Raw genomic sequence first — 21,123 nt, 5'->3', positions numbered from 1 at the left:
CATGTTAATAAAGTATTCAATCAATCCATCAAAAACCTACTACGCGGTTTATTCTAAACAAACACCAGTCACTTTATGATGCATAGTGTAGGTAGCAATGCCATCAACTCCATTTCAATGTCAGAAAGCAGACATTGATAACATCTAAACAGCTCTTCACATTAACTCATTTACAAGTGAAAATGGTTACAAGTAAAAGGCCTGTGTTCAAAATGTTACTTGAGTAAAAGTACAAAAGTATTGGCATCAAAATATACTTAAAGTACCAAAAGTAAAAGTACTAAGTGAAAATAGCCGATCTACAAGCTCAGCTTGTAGATCGGCTATTTTCAAATAGCCTATGTATAAAATATGGCTAAAGTGGTGAATGTATATTGTAATATATAATCATTTATATCTGCAAAGTAACTGGTAACTAAATTTTTCAAATAATTGCAGTGGAGTAAAAGAACAATATTTGCCTCTGAAAATTGGAAATAATCCAGAGCAACTATACAATGCTTGGCAAACAGCACCACCTTCTGGCTGATAGTGATTGCAGCTACTGATCACATTAATAGCATAAACACCCCCTTGGTGGTAGTTGCTCAGGAGGAAGAGCAGGCGCTTGAGGTTCTCTGTTTGATCCCCAGCTCCCCCCTTAGTTAGTGTCGAAGTGTCCTTGAGCAAGACACTGAACCCTTAACTGCTCCTGATGAGCAGGTTGGTACCTTGCATGGTTTCCTCCGCTTTGAATGGGTGAATGTATCATGCATATTGAGACGCTATATATAAATGCACCATTTACTGTAACATTATCATCTAAACCCTAATAGATACATCAGAGCAGTTTAAATTCAAATAAAGGTACTTTATTATGCATTCAACTGACACAAATATTAATGTTTTTTAATAATACCAGCTCAGGGTCCTGGCTATTATTCAATGACTTTGAAAACACCATCATACACATACCAGTGAGAGTAAACAGGTAGGCCCAGAACAGTCAAACAGCACTCTTTTTCAGATTTTACTGGATAGCTGATTGCTATGGAAACTATAACAACACTTCTTCGTACAGAACAAATATGGATTGATGATCTTCCTCTTCTGTGGCTGACAAGGAAGCACAGATTTGATATGAATGGAATGTCCATTTGTTTTTCCCCACAGATTTATACAGCAATACAACACAAACAATATTATAATATATATTTAAAAGTGATAATAATACAAAGCTATAAAAGCAACAGATAATGGCAATGTTGTGGTTATGTGAACAGCCACACAACAACAGGCCAGATGACCAGCTTTCCTCCATGGAGACCTGCAACAGTCAACAATACATTCTAAATCATTAAAAACATGTTTACAATGAAACAAAAACCTTTTCACAACTTAAAACCCTTTGAAAATATGTTAAAACACGAAAATGTTCATATCTTAAAATAATTTGAAAGTATATTTACAATAAAAGAAAGGAAACCATTAAGCACCATTGTGTCTTGATGATTACCTCTCACCTCATGGGTTCACAATATGGATATAAAATAAACTCTTTATGAACACACATCTATTCAGGGTTTTATAATACAGCAACATATACAGTATTATCATGGTCTTGTGGACCAGCAACCTGCACAATGTATGCTCATTAAGAATGACCATGCGTAAAAAGTAAAGAAGAAAAGATTAAAACAAAACAGAAACTCTCTACTGGGTGACTCTAATCCATAGAATGTTGGTTCAAAACTGACATGATTAGACTCAGTGTGGTCACTGCCCAGATCTTGAAGGACTGATGCAGCTGGCTCCATAGATATTCCACAATAAAGGTCTAGACGGCTATCTACTGTTTCCATATAGATACCACATCTTTAATCCAGCTGTCTAAAACTATTTAGTATCCTCACCATCCAATTAATAAGCCTTTCATTGAGAGAAATGTTCATCCAATCAACTCAAGTGTTGTAGTTTTGAGGGTTACTATATACTTTCCAAGCACACAATGCCTTGCGAGGCAACCTATAAGGTTTCTGCCTGACAGCAACGATATACAATATTTTGCAAAAAAATAAAATCTTTCGCATGCACCTGAGATCTTTAATCTCTGGGCTTTGCCACAGTAGATTCCCGACCTGTGGGGCATGAAGATATTGCAAGTGGGCCCCCAAATAATTAGCAAAAAATGAAGATTTTCATTTTTTTTTCTTTTTTAACCTTAGCTCGGCCCACCCATCAGATGGGATGATTGCGAACGCTTTCGAGATTTTCAAGTGGGCCATGATCCAGAAAAGGTTGGAAGCCACTGCTCTATACATTTATTTCTATGGTGATTTGATGTATGGAACATCTGTCATGTTGGATTTTCCTACACGTCTGAGGACCTGAAACAAAGTTACAAAAATGTACATGATAGACTGTCATTGAACATGATGCAACACAATAGAGCACCGAAGTCTGATGTAATTTATGCATCCTACCTGGGTCGAGTTTTTCTCCCCCATTCTGAATTCCCATAGACGTGTTTAATATCGCGTCAAATTAGAACTGTGTTCCAAAAATAAACAAATGATCCTGGCGGTTTGATTCTTATGGATATGAAGCATCAACTGACGGTGAGAAAACGCTAATGTTACTTCCACCGAATTACATTTTCGCCAGAAATAGACCGTTTCAAATATGAGTGACTGACTATCATAAACGATACAGAGCCACCTCCCTGACAATATTGCCGAGACAGTTTGTTTATTTTTGGACCACAATTCTTATATGAGACCATTCTAAGATGACCCAATGTTATTCTCCATAGAGAAATTACTTCCGCGACGCAGGGGATGAACGAGTGACGTCAGGACTTCTGTACTCTATGTAGTCTGGCATTTTATCTACTGTCATAACACTTCCTTAACTGTGGAATGTACAGCTTCAGAAATAGTAAAAAAAACATTTGCCGGTGATCTGTTACCTCCACATCCATTTTGTAGACTCATTCCATATTTGAATAAATTGGATCAGCGACACATTTAGGCCTCGATGATTCTGTGAGTGAAACATGAGTTGAAAGACAATTAGAAGCTTTGCAGAATGTGAGTAATAATTGAACAGTTTGATGAATAAGTTGGTGTGTATTCATCACTCAATTTTGTTGACAGAGTTCAATTCCCATTCTATCTTAATCCATTAAGACCAGTAACGCATCTGTGTCATTTTAAGATTTCTTTGGCTATTCAAAAATAGCAGATATACAAGCTCATATCATAGCGTGGCTTGTAAATCTGCTGTTGTTTGAACAATCGTGGAAGATTTGTGCAAATCTTTCAGTTCATGCAAAGATTTGAGTTACAAATATTTGCTTTAAAAATATATTCAAAGATTTGCACACATTTTCACGATTTTATTTAAAAAATAGCAGATCTACAAGCTCACTCGGTGCTGCGCTATGAGCTTGTATATCTGCTATTTTTGAATAGCCAAATACATCTAAAATGACACAGATGCTTTCCCGGATTGAATGGGTAAGTGACTCAGATATCTCTGTTTACTGGATATTTACTCAACTGCCACTTAACCTCAAAGTTATGAATAACCCTGGACAACAGTCTGACATGAAAACATTTAAACAGTATACTGTATTATTTTCATAGTCATCAATCACATTCATTACTTCATAGACATTTGTGTTGCCTAAACGTACACAAACAAACTAAAATGTCCTATATGATCATTGTTTTGTTTTTTTAAATGGTTTTAAATGTGTTAATTGTTGCCCCGGCCCACAGGTTGAGAATGGCTGATCGATGTACTAACTAGCACACAGTGGTAGTGTCGTGTTGAGTTACTCTACCTCTCCTCTTGCTGTGTTTATCTTCCTGTTTCACATTCACATTGGCATAAAATGACACATCTGCAGTCTGTGTGTCTGTCCTGCCTGCAGCACACAAACACTCATCATCACATCAATTATCAATAACAATAAGTTCATATGTTAAGGACGGTCCACACCAATCATTCATGACGCAACTCCTTGCAACATGCAACTACTTGCAACCAGTGTAGGCTTAATGCAAGGACTTTAGGCGCTGCAGCACAGGGCCCCAACCTCAACGATACGGCCCGTAGCACTGGGCACCACGAAGGTTGAATCTGCCCCTGCTTGCAACCATTATCTCCAATGGCAGTTGCAAGGAGTTGCATTGGTGTGGACTGGCCTTTAATATGGACTTCAATGGATCAATGGCAGATAAAGCAACATTTCAGAAAGGTGTGAAATGGCTCTATTTTCTGATAGTAATCATTGCTATAGAGTATTTGGTCAGAAACAGGGGTCCCCTGCTCAGATGGCTAGGATGAGTGCTGGGGGGAGCAGTTAGGGGTCTTGCTCAGGGACATTTTGACACATACAGTAGACCGGGGCCGGGTCAGACATCCTCTCTACTCACTAAGCTACAGCCACCCTGACCCGCCTGCATGCGAAGGTGAAACGGAAGTGTAGGGAGGCGGGACATCCCCTCATTTTCTGCGATTCGATGAGCTGATTTACTGTTAGGTGCAAGCACTTGGACATTGTGTGAGCCAACAGTCTGTCTCCAGAGACTAATGTAAACAATATGATCAGTGGGAACAAGTTTTGGAAGTGCATGCTGTGATGAAATATGTAATTTATCAAATAATATTGAACAGGCATGTAGAATGTACATATCACATTGCACAGGTTCTGCTACACAGGTATTGCATTTCGAACCCGCGGGTCTCCCGTGTGGAAAGCCAATACCTTACCCTCTCGGCCAGGGGTCTTCAACGTTTTCAGGCCAAGGACCCCCTAGCTAAGACAGAGATGAAGCAGGGACCCCCTACTCTATATTGTATGAAATTGTAATTTTTTTTTTTTACTTAGTCTGCTCTTTTTCCCCTCTACACCTATAAGCCTCTTTGCCAAAAATAGCAGATCTACAAGCTCTGAACGCCTTGCAGCACGAGGCGTTGAGAGCTTGTAGATCTGCTATTTTCAAGTGGTTAATGTAAAAATAACTAAATCATATCACACAAAGATTTGGCGGACCCCCTATAGTAGCTCTGAGGGCCCCCTAGGGGTCCCGGACCCCATGTTGAAGACCTCTGCTCTAGGCCGGGGAGATATTAGGCTTTTGGTCACCAGGCAGAAGCTCTGAGCCACTACTGCTATACATATAGTATTTTAATGTGTTAAAAAAAACACTGAATGTGTGTGTGTGTGTGTGTGTGTGTGTGTGTGTGTGTGTGTGTGTGTGTGTGTGTGTGTGTGTGTGTGTGTGTGTGTGTGTGTGCGTGTGCGTGTGTGACGTACCTCTGCATTTCATCCAGACACACAGACCCAGAATCAGCAGAAAGGTGAAGACTCCAGCCCCCATCAGAGCATAAGAATATGGAGGCAGAGAAAAAGATTGGTCCTTGTCTTTGGAGGCAGGAGAATCTGAAGCAGAAAGAGACAAGGTTTTCTCTTAAACACACAGTTTATGAGATGGGATTCTATTTTAAACGTCAGACATTTCAGTAACGTCTCAGCAGGTACACATTTACATTTTGATCAAGAGTACGAATCAGATTTCAGACTTTAAGGATGGACAATATTGATCAGAATCACTTTGATAATATGGGGTGCAGCAGAGAAGCACAGCCTCTAGGGGCCACTAGTGGAGCTTTTAATCTATGTAATCTATGTATTTATTTGCTTTGCCTTATTGCATGACTATCTCACCTCTCACATGCATCCAGCTCTCTGGTGATTCTCCAAGGTCAGAGATGTTACACTTGTAGAATCCTTCGTCAGACTTGTTAACACTGTGGATGGTCATCTGTCCTGTAGACTCAGTGCTGATGAGGGATCCATCTTTATAGAAATCAGCTGGGAGGTCAGTGGATGGATTCCATGTTGTCTTGTTTATGTACAAGCAGTGGAGTGTGACATCACTTCCTTTGATCACAGGAAGTACAGGACTCTCCAGGATCACATCTCCATCTGGAACCAACAGCAAGTTGAGTCATGACATTGACAATTATATCTGTCTATCCACTACAATAGTAATTATATTATTGTACAGTAGTTATATTGAATGTACCAGAGATCGTAATGTTGATGGAACGGCTGAGTTCTCCTGACTTGGACTGACACCAGTAAACGCCACAGTCCTCAGGATACAGGTCTTGTATGACACAGGCCTCTCCTACACAGAATCACAATAAAAAAAAGAGATGTCTGTCTGTCTGTCTGTCTGTCTGTCTGGCTGTCTGTCTGGCTGTCTGTCTGGCTGTCTGTCTGTCTGTTCCTACATACCTTTGGTGACTCCCCATTCATAGCTACAGGTTTCATTCACCCTCTCACTGGTGTTTCTTCTCACAGACCAACCCAGTGTAGAGCTCCCCTCTTCCTCACAGCTCAGTGAGATGGACTCATATTCAAAGAACTGAAATCTTTCAGGACTGACTCTCACAGACACTGGAAGAGAGAGAGAGAGAGAGAGAGAGAGAGAGAGAGAGAGAGAGAGAGAGAGAGAGAGAGAGAGAGAGAGAGAGAGAGAGAGAGAGAGAGAGAGAGAGAGAGAGAGAGAGAGAGCACAATAGCTGCTATAGTACATTTCAGGGTAGTATGGCTCTGAGGTAGAGTGGCCAACTTGGGATCCAAAGGTTCCAGGTTAGGTTCCAGGTTAGACTCCTTTAGCAAGTGTCCTTGAGCAAGACCCTAATTGCTCCCCACAAGCAGGTTGGTGCCTTGCATGGTTTCCTCCGCCATCGGTGTTTGAATGTGTGTGTGAATGGGTGAATGTGAAATACATTGTAAAGCGCTTTGGAGGAGAAATATATATATAAATACATTGTATTTACAATGCTAATATATGGACTATTCAAATGGCCAACATTGCCTATTCATTTTCTATTTGAATCTATAACAATTATACATCAACATACTTTTTTTGGGTGGATAGCATTTTGTCAGGTCGGGATACCAATTTTATCCAACTAGAGGTTCGGGCTGCTACACTCACAACCTTTTTGGCTCAGGGCACTCCTTTAAATAACCTTTTCATCCACGGCACCCCTGAATTGCATTGTTACTTTATAGCACCTTTCCTTTATGTCATATTATGCTATATGTAAATCTTTCCCCCAAAGATACAGTACAGTATGTCACAAGTAAAACTTGAGAGAATATCCGTTTACATACTGAAAATAACTTTATACTTCACATTTAACCACTTAAACCCCAGCATCCCTATATTCTGAGTGGAACATTAGCCATAAATAGCCAATCTACAAGCTCACAATGCGTTGCAACGTGTTATGAGCTTGTACTTCGGCTGTTTTTGGCAATTTAGATCGAAAAAGAACGCACCCAGTACAGTGCAACTCAGTTCCATTATAGAGAGTCTACGTGTTAAACTGATCCGCCGATCCGACCAATATGTCTGAGTCATAGTGTCGGGGCTTTGTCAGACTACCCGTTGTACTTTGTCTCACACTACCCATAATGCAATGCATTGAAGTTGTCTCACCATCTGTTTGAGCAGGTCCACAGCAGGCGAAGAGATACACCACTGTGTGGAGAGAGAGAGAGAGAGAGAGAGAGAGAGAGAGAGAGAGAGAGAGAGAGAGAGAGAGAGAGAGAGAGAGAGAGAGAGAGAGAGAGAGAGAGAGAGAGGCTGAGAGTTTACACATGATAAGACAGATATCTATCTAATCCAGGGGTTATGCAAATAAATGTATTCAGTTCTGGATTGCATTCAGTTCAATAGTTCATTTCATAGTAGTTCAGTTCATCATGTTATTCAAGTTCATTTCAATAGTGTTTCACTTCGCAACATACATGAATCATAGTTCAATATTCAACTATATGATTGTCCTGCAGCCTGCATGTGATGTAGAGCTGCGTACATTCCATCCACAGAGAACTAATGATCCACACAACTTGAATCACCTGAAATGTGACTATTTTTCATTATTTCCATTGTGGCCTTTTGAGTGCAAGTGTGTGACCTCTCCTACCCTCTACATGTGTGTGTTTGTGTGTGTGAGTGTGTGTATGTGTGGGCGCACGTGCAATGCATTGTCTCATTGTGTTTTCTTCTCTGACTTCCTGTTTCGCTGTTTCAGTCACGTACATTTTCCCCCTGTCTGTATCTCTCTCTCTTCCTCTCGTTTTCACACCTCTAACACGTCTCTTTTCATCTCTCTACACATTGGTAAAAAAAAAAGAAGTCATTCTGCCAGTGAAAGACAGGATGTTTAAATGTCCTCTTGTGAGCGACATTAGTAGGTTGACTGACCACAAACATTTTAGTGATATGAGCATCAGCCAAGCCCAGTAGAACACATTAGTATGGCAGGCTGTTGTAATGGCTGACAGACTGGCTGCCAGACCTCTAGACTTTAACCTCATTGTTAGCCTTCTTTGATACAAACAGACATCCAGACTTATGGTTATTATAGTTCTACTTCACAACCACCACAGCTTGAGCTTCTATGTTTCTCCAGGTAAAAACACAAAACCACTTTAATAACCTTATTTGGTAACAAAATAGAGACTTACGTCTCATTGAATAAATGTAAATGAAAATAAGCTCTGCCATGACTAAATAAAGTTGAATGGTAAATATCATTGGTAAATAAATGGTAATGGTAAATAAAATTGATGGTAAATAAAATTGAAATAAAGTACTCACATGATACTATAGAAGTTGATGCAAATTTCATCGTGACAAACTGCAAAGTGACAGCTATTGGCCTACGTTGTTTGACATCGACCCCTCTGCTTCTTGTTAAGCGCCTCCTTTATGTTAAGACCCTCAACCACACACACACACACACACACACACACACACACACACACACACACACACACACACACACACACACACACACACACACACACACACACACACACACACACACACACACACACACACACACACACACACACACACACACACATAGGCCACTTTCACATACGCACGCATGCTGCTATGCGTCATTAAAAGTGCTACATCCTTTTAAGTTGGAACCCATCATACTGTGAAGAGTTTTGCGGTGAACACGTCAGTTTCCTTGTTTCTTAGTAAAACCCACACTCTATAACATACATGGGCAACTGGTGGCCCGGCGGCCACATGCGGCCCCCACCTTCACTTAATGCGGCCCGCAGGTTAATATTAGAATACTGATATATTATTGATTTCAGCTGTTACAATTCCAAATATGCAAACATGACCCGCTTTAATTACTTCTGTCTATATTAGTAGCTTAATGACTAGTATTACAATTCTGTTGTATTTTTTATGTCCAATGTATTCGTATTTAAGTTCATAAAGCTAACATAAGTATAACTAAATGCATTTGGAATTAAATGAAAATGTTACTTTTCAGGATTCCAATTCAAAAATAGCAAAAATAGCCGATCTACAAGCTCAAAACGTGTCGCTCTGCAAACCGTTTTGAGCTTGTAGATCGGCTATTTTTGCTACTTTTGTGTGACAAAGAATGGCGAAAAATACAGAGGTGTCTGCCCGACAGTATATGCAATGTGGCCCTCTGGAGTGAGTGTGGAAATATAGTGGCCCTTTCCATCATCAAAGTTGCCCACCCCTGCTCTATAAGGAGAGAAAACAAAATGTCCAAGCCCTGCAGTCTTTATCTCAATGTGAGCTTGTAGATCAGCTATTTTCAAATGGCCAAAAAGTACTGTATATAGGGTTGAAGTGGTTGTTTTGTAGTGGAGCGAAAGTGCAATATTTGCCTCTGAGATGTAGAAGTAAAAGTACTGAACATTTGAAATATTGCAGTTAAGTTAAAAATACCTCAAAATTGTACTTAAGTACAGTACTTGAGTAAATATACTTAGTTACTTTACACCACTGCTCCTATGTATATGTACTTCACACAAACACACACACACACACACACACACACACACACACACACACACACACACACACACACACACACACACACACACACACACGTGTGTATAGCCTATACTATTTTTAGTATAAGCTATACATGAATCAAATAAGCTGTAGACAGCAGCCTGTCTATTATGCATGTTAGGACCCGGCCTAGTGGATACCAGCTGCAGGTACAGTAGGACACCTGCTGGTCGACAAGAGGTGTTGAATGAAACTTAAATATGCACGCTGTCTGTTATAGCTCAACACGTCAACAGTAAAATGTACTATATGTGCACAACATGAAATGTGTGATATTTCTTGTTAAAATATGTGTTTAATATCTCTATATTCTGATAATAATGATTGCTGTAGAGCAGGGGTCTTCAAAAATGTTCAGGCCAAGGACCCCTTAGCTGAGAAAGAGACGAAGCAAGGATTGAATCGGTTTGAATATTTTATTAGACAGAAATGTAAAACAGCACGAGTACAGTCAAACACTTTGTCTAAAAGCATAACACCAACAATGTCCTTGCGGTCTTGTTTCCATTGGGGTCCTAGGTATTCAATTCATCAACAAATGAGGAATAGCACCAAACATTCAATATCATCACAAATATAAAACACTAGTACAGAGTGGGAAACAGTGTTGCAGTTGCATACTGTATACAACGTTTTTGTTGTTGAAAGCCTTATGCAGCTTGATAAGATGCTTTCGATGCTTGATCACCACGTATAGCCTACATAACTGATTGTCTCTTCAGTGTCTGTTGGCCGTTGAGAGATTTGACAATAGTTTGGAAGTGTTCCAGGTTTTTATTTTAAGTGACTATGGGTTGTCTCCAAGTGATGCAGCAGCTTTGATGATTTTAGATCCATTTGACAGCACTTTCATCAGTGTTGTGTTAATAACTTATATACAATTGGGGTGGTTGTATTCGTCTAGACACAGGATCTGACACAAATTTTGACCTGATGGTCAAGATTCCCCTGAGCAAGCGAGCAGGCTCTATTAGCTCAATGGTAAAAATGTCAGCACAACCCGGTTCAAATCCAGGGTAGAAGAGGAAAGTTGCATAGTGCAGCTTTAATGTGTATGCACACATAAAAATGTACAGAAACATTAAATCAATACATTCATAAAATCTCCAATGTACAAGACAAAAACAACAACAACAACAACATCATGTGGAACCTGTTACAGCTCAACTAACTGATGGTCAGAATGAGGTCCAGTTCCTTTTTGTCCAGCTCTTTACAGAGAACTAGAAGTTAACAATAGAGCTAATCAACTTAAGGCACAAACCCATTGGTTCAGATGGTACAGACTAATACTTTATTTTAACTCAGTCAGACCAAGTGCAGATGGCTATTATGGTCAGACTGTAAGTCTATTGAATTTATTATTATCAGTATTATAAAAACATCTTATATTCTTAACTTTCTATTCCTAATCATACCTCTATCCTGTACTTCACACACTTACTTTATCTGTCTGTCTGTCTGTCTGTCTGTCTGTCTGTCTGTCTGTCTGTCTGTCTGTCTGTCTGTCTGTCTATAGCCCTGTTCATATACTCCTTCCGACGGCCCAGCCTGGTCTTCGTAAAGGGAGGTGATATGGCTTAAGACTGACCATGCCACAGTGGGTAGTACACATCATCAGGAGCCCCACTTTGATTGGTCCTCTGGCCTGGAGCTGAGCTGCTTCCCTGAGACTGAACAGGTCTGCAAACAAAAGGAAAGAAAACATAGTATTTATATAGATAGATAGATTCATCAAGACACAGAGTCATACAAAAAAAAGTATATTTACCGAAAAACTGTTGGGGGTAATGTATTTTGGAAAGCTAGAAGACTTGTCTAGGTGCTCTTTTATGGTGGGTTTGAAGGAGGGTAGGGAGTCACACTTTTTGATGGTTGTTCGTTTTTGGTGGCATACTAGTAGAATGAATTCATCCCCATGTTTGTGCTGAATCTGGTGGGAATGAGGTGTTGTGTCCGTGGGCGTTACTCACTCTTTCGAAGTAGTCAGACAGGTACATGGGCACTGGTCCCTTGAGTATCAAGGAAAACCAGGTCCATTGCAAGTCACTGTACTCTGTCCTCTACCCTGAGCCATCCCACCCTAGCATAATGAGTTTGAGTTAGGTGAGTCCAGCTGTGAGATCTAGATAGATAGATAGATAAATAAATACTGTACTTACCTGACACAACATGGATCTGTAAATTAAGGGAAAAAAATAGCGTATGTAAACACCAGCGATTTCCTGGCAAAAGTGATGACACATATCTCTCAAATATTTATGATGATGACAATATGTTTTTGATATATTATATCAAAAACATATTGTCATCATCATAATTATTTGAAAAGCCATGGTAGGCTACATTTGAATTTGAAATGTATACATAAATCACACAGGGCAGCCATCTTTGGAAAACTATGCAAATGAGATTTGTGTGACATAAAGAGGGGTATTTATCTGCTGCCGGTTAGCACTGCTAATCAGAACCAGCTCTGCTGCTAACTAGTTAGCATAGCCAGACAGGGACACTTCTCTGGAGTGTTCCCCATAGTGAGTCACCTCACTTATTATCAGAGAACCAGGGTTATGCAAGTGATGAAATGTTTCTGGACAGAAATAACATCTACACCCAAGAAGGCCCATTGTTTTCCAATGCTAGTGATGTACACAGTTATTCCTACCAGACGGAGCTCCACATACTTTGCACCTTGCATATTCATAAGCTTTATGAGAAAGGACTCGTTTTTATAGTCTGCAGCAGTTAAGTGGAATGGGTTACATGCATGTTAGTTGAGTCATAATAAATTCCATTTTTTCCCCCCATATTTTTTGCGGTGCCAACCGCTCTACATTTGACCGTGTCTGTGTGTCCGTCCGTCCATATGAGCACGGCAAAGAAGCAACACATACAAACACACGCACACACACACACACACACACACACACACACACACACACACACACACACACACACACACACAAACACAGACACACACACACACACACACACACACACACACACACACACACACACACACACACACACACACACACACACACACACACACACACACACACACACGGACTTGGACATCGGCTATTCCATTTCTCCTCTCATTGGCCACACGTACCACTGGTTATCAAAGAGGGGTCCAGGGACCCCAGAGTGTCTGTGTGGCCGTCCGTAATTATGTTATGTCCGTCCGTATGAGCACGGGCCTTTAAACAGCTATAACTCCAGTTTGCAGCATGCCACCAAGTCTAAATGTGGTATGTGGACTTAGACCACCAATAGGGACGAGTATTAATTGCTGAAGCCCCGCTCCCTCTGTCTTCCCATTGGCTGGCCTTTAAACAGCCATAACTCAAGTCGCAGCATGCTACGGAGTACACATTTTGTACATGGACTAAAACCACCAATAGGGACGAACTGTAATTACTTAAGCCCCACCCCCTCTGTCTGCCCATTGGCTGGGCTTTAAACAGCCATTATTCCAGTTTGCAGCATGCTACCAAGTACAAATTTGGTAAGTGGACTCAGACCACCAATAGGGATGAACTGAAATTAGTTTAGCCCCGCCCCGAAGGCACCGCTTCCTTCACACAGGGTGTGATTTTTTTTTTCTTCATAGAAAACTATGAAGAAAAAAAATACAAAGAACTGTGACACCACATCAAGTAGAATCTTACAGCTTGTAATGTCTATGTGTGAGAACATTATTGACGTACCTCTGCATTTCATCCAGACACACAGACCGAGAATCAGCAGAAAGATGGAGACTCCAGCTCCCACCAGAGGGTAGAAATATGGAGGCAGATCCTTGTCTTTGGAGGCAGGAGAATCTGAAGCAGAAAGAGACACAGATTTCTCTTAAACACACATTTTAAGAGCTATGAATCTATTTTACATGTTAAACATTTCAGTTCTGTCTAAGCAGGTATGTGACCAAGAGTAGCACAGAACCACCAATACAAATCAGTTTATTTATGTTAACCCTGTCAGTGAGATTCTATGGATGGACAATATCGTTCAGAAGGTCGGTTGATCGATACAAGCCTCTTTTATCATGGGATGTAGCAGAGAAGCACAGCCACTAGTGGGAATTTTAAACACTTTGTCTTGTAATCCATTTATCTATTTATTTGCTTTGCCTTATTGCATGACTGACTATCTCACCTCTCACATGCATCCAGCTCTCTGGTGACCTTCCAAGGTCAGAGATGTGACACTTGTAGAATCCTTCATCAGACTTGTTAACACTGTGGATGGTCATCTGTCCTGTAGACTCAGTGCTGATGAAGGATCCGTCTTTATAGAAATCAGCAGGGAGGTCAGAGGATGGATTACCAGTTGCGATGTCTTTGGACAAGCAGTGGAGTGTGACATCACTTCCTTCCATCACAGGAAGTAGAGGACTCTCCAGGATCACATCTCCATCTGGAACCAACAGCAGTTGAGTTATGACATCAACATCTGTCTACCCACTGCACTATATTGATTATATTCATGTAGTTATATTGATTGTACCAGATATCGTAATGTTGATGGATCGGCTGAGTTCTCCTGACTTGGACTGACACCAGTACACTCCACTGTCCCAAGGATTTAGGTCTTGTATGACACAGGCCTCTCCTACACAGAATCACAATGAGAAGAAAGGGAGATTTCAGTTAAAATCCATCTGTCTGTCTGTCTGTCTGTCTGTCTGTCTGTATGTCTGGTCCCTACATACCTTTGGTGGATCCCCATTCATTGTTACAGGTTTCATTCAACCTCTGAATGGTGTTTCTTCTCACAAACCAATCCAGTGTAGAGCTCCCTTCTTCTTCCTCACAACTCAGTGAGATGGACTCATATTCAAAGAACTGAACTCTTTCAGGACGAGAGAGAGAGAGAGAGAGAGAGAGTGACAGGAAGATAAAACCATGAGATAATGAATATGATCACCACTTAGCTATAGTGCTTCTTTTCAAGGTAGTGTAAAAATGAATAAAAAGAGCCTCTACTATCTAAATATGTACAATTTGGACTATTCACATGGTCAACAATGCCTATTCATTTTCTATATGAATCCAGAACAATCATATATAGATTGTTAGATGGATTGTGGTGGTGTTTGTAAATCCCTGAATTAACGTTTATTGTGTATTAATTAACAGGATGGTTGGAACACATCAGATGGCCTGTCTCACACTACCCATAATGCAATGCATTGAAGTTGTCTCACCCTCTGTTTGAGCAGGTCCACAACAGGCGAGGAGATACACCACTGTGTGGAGAGAGAGAGAGAGAGAGAGAGAGAGAGAGAGAGAGAGAGAGAGAGAGAGAGAGAGAGAGAGAGAGAGAGAGAGAGAGAGAGAGAGAGGAGACACATGTTAATGGGAGAGCAGCTTCATGTGGTTAAGAAAAGAAAACACATGCACCCAGTCGTTATAACTGGAATAATCATATCTAATCCAGAGTTAAGTTCACCTAAAGTTTATACATTTGTCTGTCCATTCTGTTCAGTTCAATAGTTCATTTATGTATTATTAGTTCAGTTAATTAAATGTTAAGTGCAAGTTAAGTTTCAATAATGTTTCCCTTTGCAAAGCACATGAATCATAGTTCAATATTCAACTATGATTGTCCTGCAGCCTGCATGTAATGTAGAGCTGCATACATTCCATCCACAGAGAACTAATGATCCACCGAACTTTAATCACCTGAAATGTGACTAGATCTAATCCAATGAGAAATCTGCTCATTATGGATTATTATTTATGGATTATAATCAGTGGTGTAAAGTAACTAAGTATTACATTTACTCAAGAACTGAAGTACAATTTTGAGGTATTTTTACTTTACTGGAGTATTTCCAGTTTTCAGTACTTTTACTTCTACTATATCTTAGAACCAAATATTTTACTTTTAATCCAATACAACTTTAGTTACTAGTTACTTTTTAGCCAAAGCACACTAACCACTTCAGCCCTATATACATTTCAGCTATTTAAAAATAGCAGATCTACAAGCTCATAATGTGTCACGATGCGACGCATTGTGAGTTTGTAGATCGCCTATTTTCAAAAGAATTTTAATACATTTTGAACTTGTGAAAAGGGACATTATGCACAATGTACTTTTACTTTTGTACTTTAAGTATATTTTGATACCAAAACTTTTGTACTTTTACTCAAGTCAATTTAGAATTCCGGACTTTCACTTGTAACAGAGTATTTCTACATTGCAGTATTGATACTTTTACTTAAAACATGTGAGTACTTTTTCCACCACTGATTATAAGCCACTGTGACAGAAAACCAAACACTTTCTCATTGATCACATGTACACCACAGACCACCAGCAGTATGATTTAACATTCACTCCAATGATCAATGAATCATTCACACACAACACAACACAACACAACACAACACAACACAACACAACACAACACAACACAACACAACACAACGTCAACGTCAACAACACAACACAATGGTTGAATGAGAGAAAGGATCAAGAGCTTATTTCCATTGTTGTCTTTTGAGTGCAAGTGTGTGACCTTTACTGCACTGTGTGTGTGTGTGTGTGTGTGTGTGTGTGTGTGTGTGTGTGTGTGTGTGTGTGTGTGTGTGTGTGTGTGTGTGTGTGTGTGTGTGTGTGTGTGTGTGTGTGTGTGTGTGTGTGTGTGTGTGTGTGTGTGTGTGAAGTGAGGCCTTTTTATATGAGAGATGTGGGCTGCTTAGCAATTACAGGGGGGTCCTTGAGGGAGTAGGAGGGGGTCCTCAGCTGAATTAGTTAATTTAGCATCAAAATCAGTTTACCACTTATACAGTACATATAGCCGATCTACAAGCTCACTATGAAAGTATTTTAAAAACAATCTTGAAACAATCTTGAAAAAGATTGTACGAATTTTGAATATTATTGAAACATTTTAACTCACCGTGTCTTGACAAAATGGCAATGTCTATTATCAGCCTTTTACACAAACACACACACGCACGCACGCACGCACACACGCACACACGCACACACGCACACACGCACACACACGCATCTTTTCAGATAGGGGTCCGCGGGCAAATTTTTTTTTTGGGGTCTTTGACATGAAAAAGATTGAGCTATATTTGTTTTCCTCTTGGACTTCCTGTTTTGTGCATGTGTTTCAGATTGTTTTTCTCTCTTTTTTGTCTCTCTCTTTACTTTCTCGTTTCACATATTCTGTATTAGATGCTCTGTCTCTTTCTATCTCTATACCACTTGTTGTCTTCCTGTCAATGAAAGGCTGGATGTTTAAATAAGCTCTTGTGTGTAACATTATAAACTTTATTTCTACAGGCTAGGTTGACTCAACACAATCATGCATGTCTTTGACATGAGCATCAGCAAAATGAAAGCAAAGCAAAGCAAAGTGTTAGTGAACACAATTAAGTATATTGTATGTATGTTGCTCTAACTTGATTTATTTAATGGTAAAAATCAAGATAATAAGATTGAAATAAATACTCACGTGATAAGGTTGATGCGAATGTCATCGTGACAAACAAAGTGACAGTTATGTTGTTACATAAACCCCTTTGGTTTTGGTTGTGTGAAGCATCTACATGCATTTCCTGTGTGGTATGATGCTTAGCCACACACACACACACACACACACACACACACACACACACACACACACACACACACACACACACACACACACACACACACACACACACACACACACACACACACACACACACACACACACACACACACACACAGAGAATAAACCAGAAGTGAAAACCATGGACCTATAACAAATGCAACTATGCATGTGTGTGTGTGTGTGTGTGTGTGTGTGTGTGTGTGTGTGTGTGTGTGTGTGTGTGTGTGTGTGTGTGTGTGTGTGTGTGTGTGTGTGTGTGTGTGTGTGTGTGTGTGTGTGTGTGTGTGTGAGTGTCTGAACATCCATGTGTGTGCATGTGCATGTGTGTGTGTTCTAAGTGCTCCAGTATGTTCCTTGTGTCTCAAGGTTCAAGGTTGTGCTTTATTGTTTCATTTTGTGTACAGGTACAAGAGTAAAACTTATTTTTGTTTGGCAGAAGCCTTTCTAGAATCAGCTCTGTTTGGCGTCCTGTGTTTAGGTTCAAATCTTTTGACGCAGAGTGACAAGTCCAGACAGTTCTGGACAGTCTCCAGACAAACAGTATGTGTGTTTTCAACTAAATCTAAGCTTCTTCAACCGAAAGACACCCTGTTTAATCAAGTTGTCTGTCAAAATGTCTGGGTCCCCAAAGTAAAATATTTGCCCAAAATCGGCAATCTAAAAGCTCTTTTTAATTTTAAATTGAGTCCTTTTGCACCACTTAATTTTAAGCATTGCTTATCCCATTAAAACCGGGAAAGCATCTGTGTCATCTGAGATTTTAGCCTTGGCTATTCAAGGTTTTTTGAAAGGGCTTGAAAACGTGTTTGAAAAATGTTGAATTCTTTAAGACAAATCTTATCTTCTGACCTGTTGAGAGCTTCCAGCCAATAACAGCGCAAGGATGTGTACAAAGAGATTGTATTTCAAACTCTGTGTGAATGTTTGTTAATGGAAATGCAAGAGAGCACCCCCCCCAACACACACACACACACACACACACACACACACACACACACACACACACACACACACACACACACACACACACACACACACACACACACACACACACACACACACACACACACACACACACACACACACACACACACACACACACACACACACACCTAGAAACAGAAAGCTAGATACATTACATAGTATACCTTTAAGAAAAAAGAAAGGACTTGGTCTATTGACATGTTCTAAGATTACTGTCCTATGCAATGACTTACAGTACAGTACATTGCACTGTATTTATCTCTTATCTAAACATACTTACATCACAATGCACACGTGGATTAATTAATACGTTAATGGGTTTTCTCATACAGAAGTATTTCAAGAAAGAATACACTATGAACTAACTGTTATTTCAAACTTATACTCTATTTATTGAACACTTCACTGTCTTAAACATTCACATATAACAATATCTAGCAAGGCAAAATACTGTAAGTAAATTACAATGTTGTACATAATAATGAACATGCAAAAACAATACATGAAACAACTAAATCAATAGAAATCTATTTACTATATAAACACATCTTCCACCGTTACAAATGAGATATTTTGGGTCACGGCTACTTCCTGGGAGGGCTGTCACAATTATTACATCATTATTTGAGATAATTACTTTGCATAATCATCAGAATTGTTTCCATGTATCTGTACCTGTATTAATTCATCTGTTGAAAAATAAATAAATAGCTCATCTACAAGCTCAACACATAGCAATGTGACGTGTTGCAAGCTTGTAGACCGGCATTTAAGCTCTTTTTAAATATTTTTGAAAGTATAAGATTATTAGATTATTATTAGCACATTATTTATTTTGATTATCGGTACCGACCATTGTCAGTCATTTGTTTGTTCTATGTAAGTTATTTGTTGTATCTCTGCCCTGTGCAATTGTTTGCGTACAAACCTAAAAGGAAAACAGAAATGCAATTTAGATTTATGTTCCAGTATTCAATGCCAAAAACACAATGTCAATAGTTCATCGCAATTATTTATGCGACAATTAATCGGCAACTGAAAATGTGATGATTGTGACAGCCCTACTTGCTGGAAATGGACAGTAGGATAGTTGGTGTGTAATGATAATGAGCAGACTGCTCGTTTCAGTAATATCCTCAGTATCATCATAGGTACATTATACATGGTTTCAGTAATGTCCTCAGTATCATCATCGGTACGTTATACATGGGATGAGGCAATCAGGGGATAAATACAGTGGAGAAGTTTCCCAGTGTGCAGAGGCTGGTCAAAGAACCTGCAACACATGAAAGAAAACATCAGCATCGTGGGACGTGGGTATATTATTACACAAAACCAGTATACAGTTTGAATTTTCAAGTGACTCCCTCCCTGCTACTTAACTAAAGCTCCAACTGAACTTGGCAAACAAGCCTTCATGTGCGCTCTCCTGCAGCCTGGAATCACTTGCAGACTGATCTGAAGCTTAAAGATCGTACCGTGATTTTGCAACATTATGGACGAAGGTGTTACCAATATAATACTAATGAAGGCTCTGTTCCATTCTGGTCAAACAGAGTCAGGGTGCTGATATTGTGCACGTTGGCTCACTGGAAACAGTCTGCTACACCAGTGGCTCTCAAAGTGTGGTCCAAGGATCCTCATGGTTCCTTGAGGGGGTTCCAAATGGCCCCTTATGGGTGTGTAACTCTAAGAGTGTAGAAATGGAACCAAATGGACCCGTAAAAGGATCCATTTGGTTCCATTTGTACACTGCAGAGAGTTATGGGGGTCCTTGAAATTCAAAAGTTTGAGAACCACTGTGCTACACTAAATGGGACAGAGCCTTCATTAGTATCATTGGTAACACCTGTGAAGGAAGTAAGGAAGGGGCCTAATTTCTTTCCAATATGGCTGCTGTGCATAGAGCCTATTGCTAGCTCTATACATGTTTAAGCTTTTATTTCATATTTACATTTACATTTAAGCTCTGACATTCGTGTCAGACATATTCTAGTATGTGAAGAGTCTTCCTGTGGAATTAACTCATTTTGGATAGAGAGATATTTTCGTGAGTTTTTCTGCTTTGTTGAACAATGGCAGCCGCGAGAAGACAAAAATCATCACAAATACGAATTTAAAAATACTAATTTAATAGAATCTGAACCCACTTTTGAAATAATGTAGGTACCAACATGCAAATAGAGCAGCTGCATTTGACCACTATCACTTTTTTCTTTTCTTTTTTTTAAAAAGCTTTTTTATTGTTTGTTTGTTTGTCTGTCTGTTTGTTAAAGCTTTTGTGGCCTCCAGTGTGGAGGCAGCATAACGGTGGCGGCTGCCTGGTGAGATGTTCCTACCATTGTGAGCTGGTTGAGAAGCTCCTCCATGGAGACATCGTCAGCGACCTGCTGGGAGGACGGCTCCGCTCGCACACTCATGTCTGTCAGGCCTCCATCTTCCAAACTGCATGGTGGACAAACAAACAAACCTAACACTTCACCAGTGGTGTAAAGTAACTAATTACATTTACTTAGTTAACAGAGTCCCGAGTTGGTATTGGCTGGACCGCACTCTCGTATCGCATCACATCTGGTGGGT

General features: G+C 39.9%; 1 protein-coding gene across 1 annotated transcript; it reads right to left on the bottom strand.

Annotated features, from left to right (window-relative positions):
* Positions 1–965: 965 nt before the first annotated feature.
* Positions 966–20,963, bottom strand: LOC311053632 (uncharacterized protein; the record flags this gene model as incomplete). Its single annotated transcript, XM_084069267.1, has 7 exons — positions 966–1,306; positions 3,827–3,910; positions 5,306–5,431; positions 14,097–14,357; positions 14,448–14,552; positions 14,653–14,785; positions 20,883–20,963. 7 exons carry the CDS (start codon positions 20,961–20,963, stop codon positions 1,251–1,253), a joined length of 846 nt encoding a protein of 281 aa, XP_083925393.1. The 3' UTR covers positions 966–1,250.
* Positions 20,964–21,123: the final 160 nt, after the last annotated feature.

The sequence above is a fragment of the Gymnoscopelus microlampas genome, assembly GCF_963454915.1.
Source record: "Gymnoscopelus microlampas genome assembly, chromosome: 2".
NCBI classification, from domain to species: domain Eukaryota; kingdom Metazoa; phylum Chordata; class Actinopteri; order Myctophiformes; family Myctophidae; genus Gymnoscopelus; species Gymnoscopelus microlampas.
This window is presented reverse-complemented; position numbering and strand designations above follow the sequence as displayed.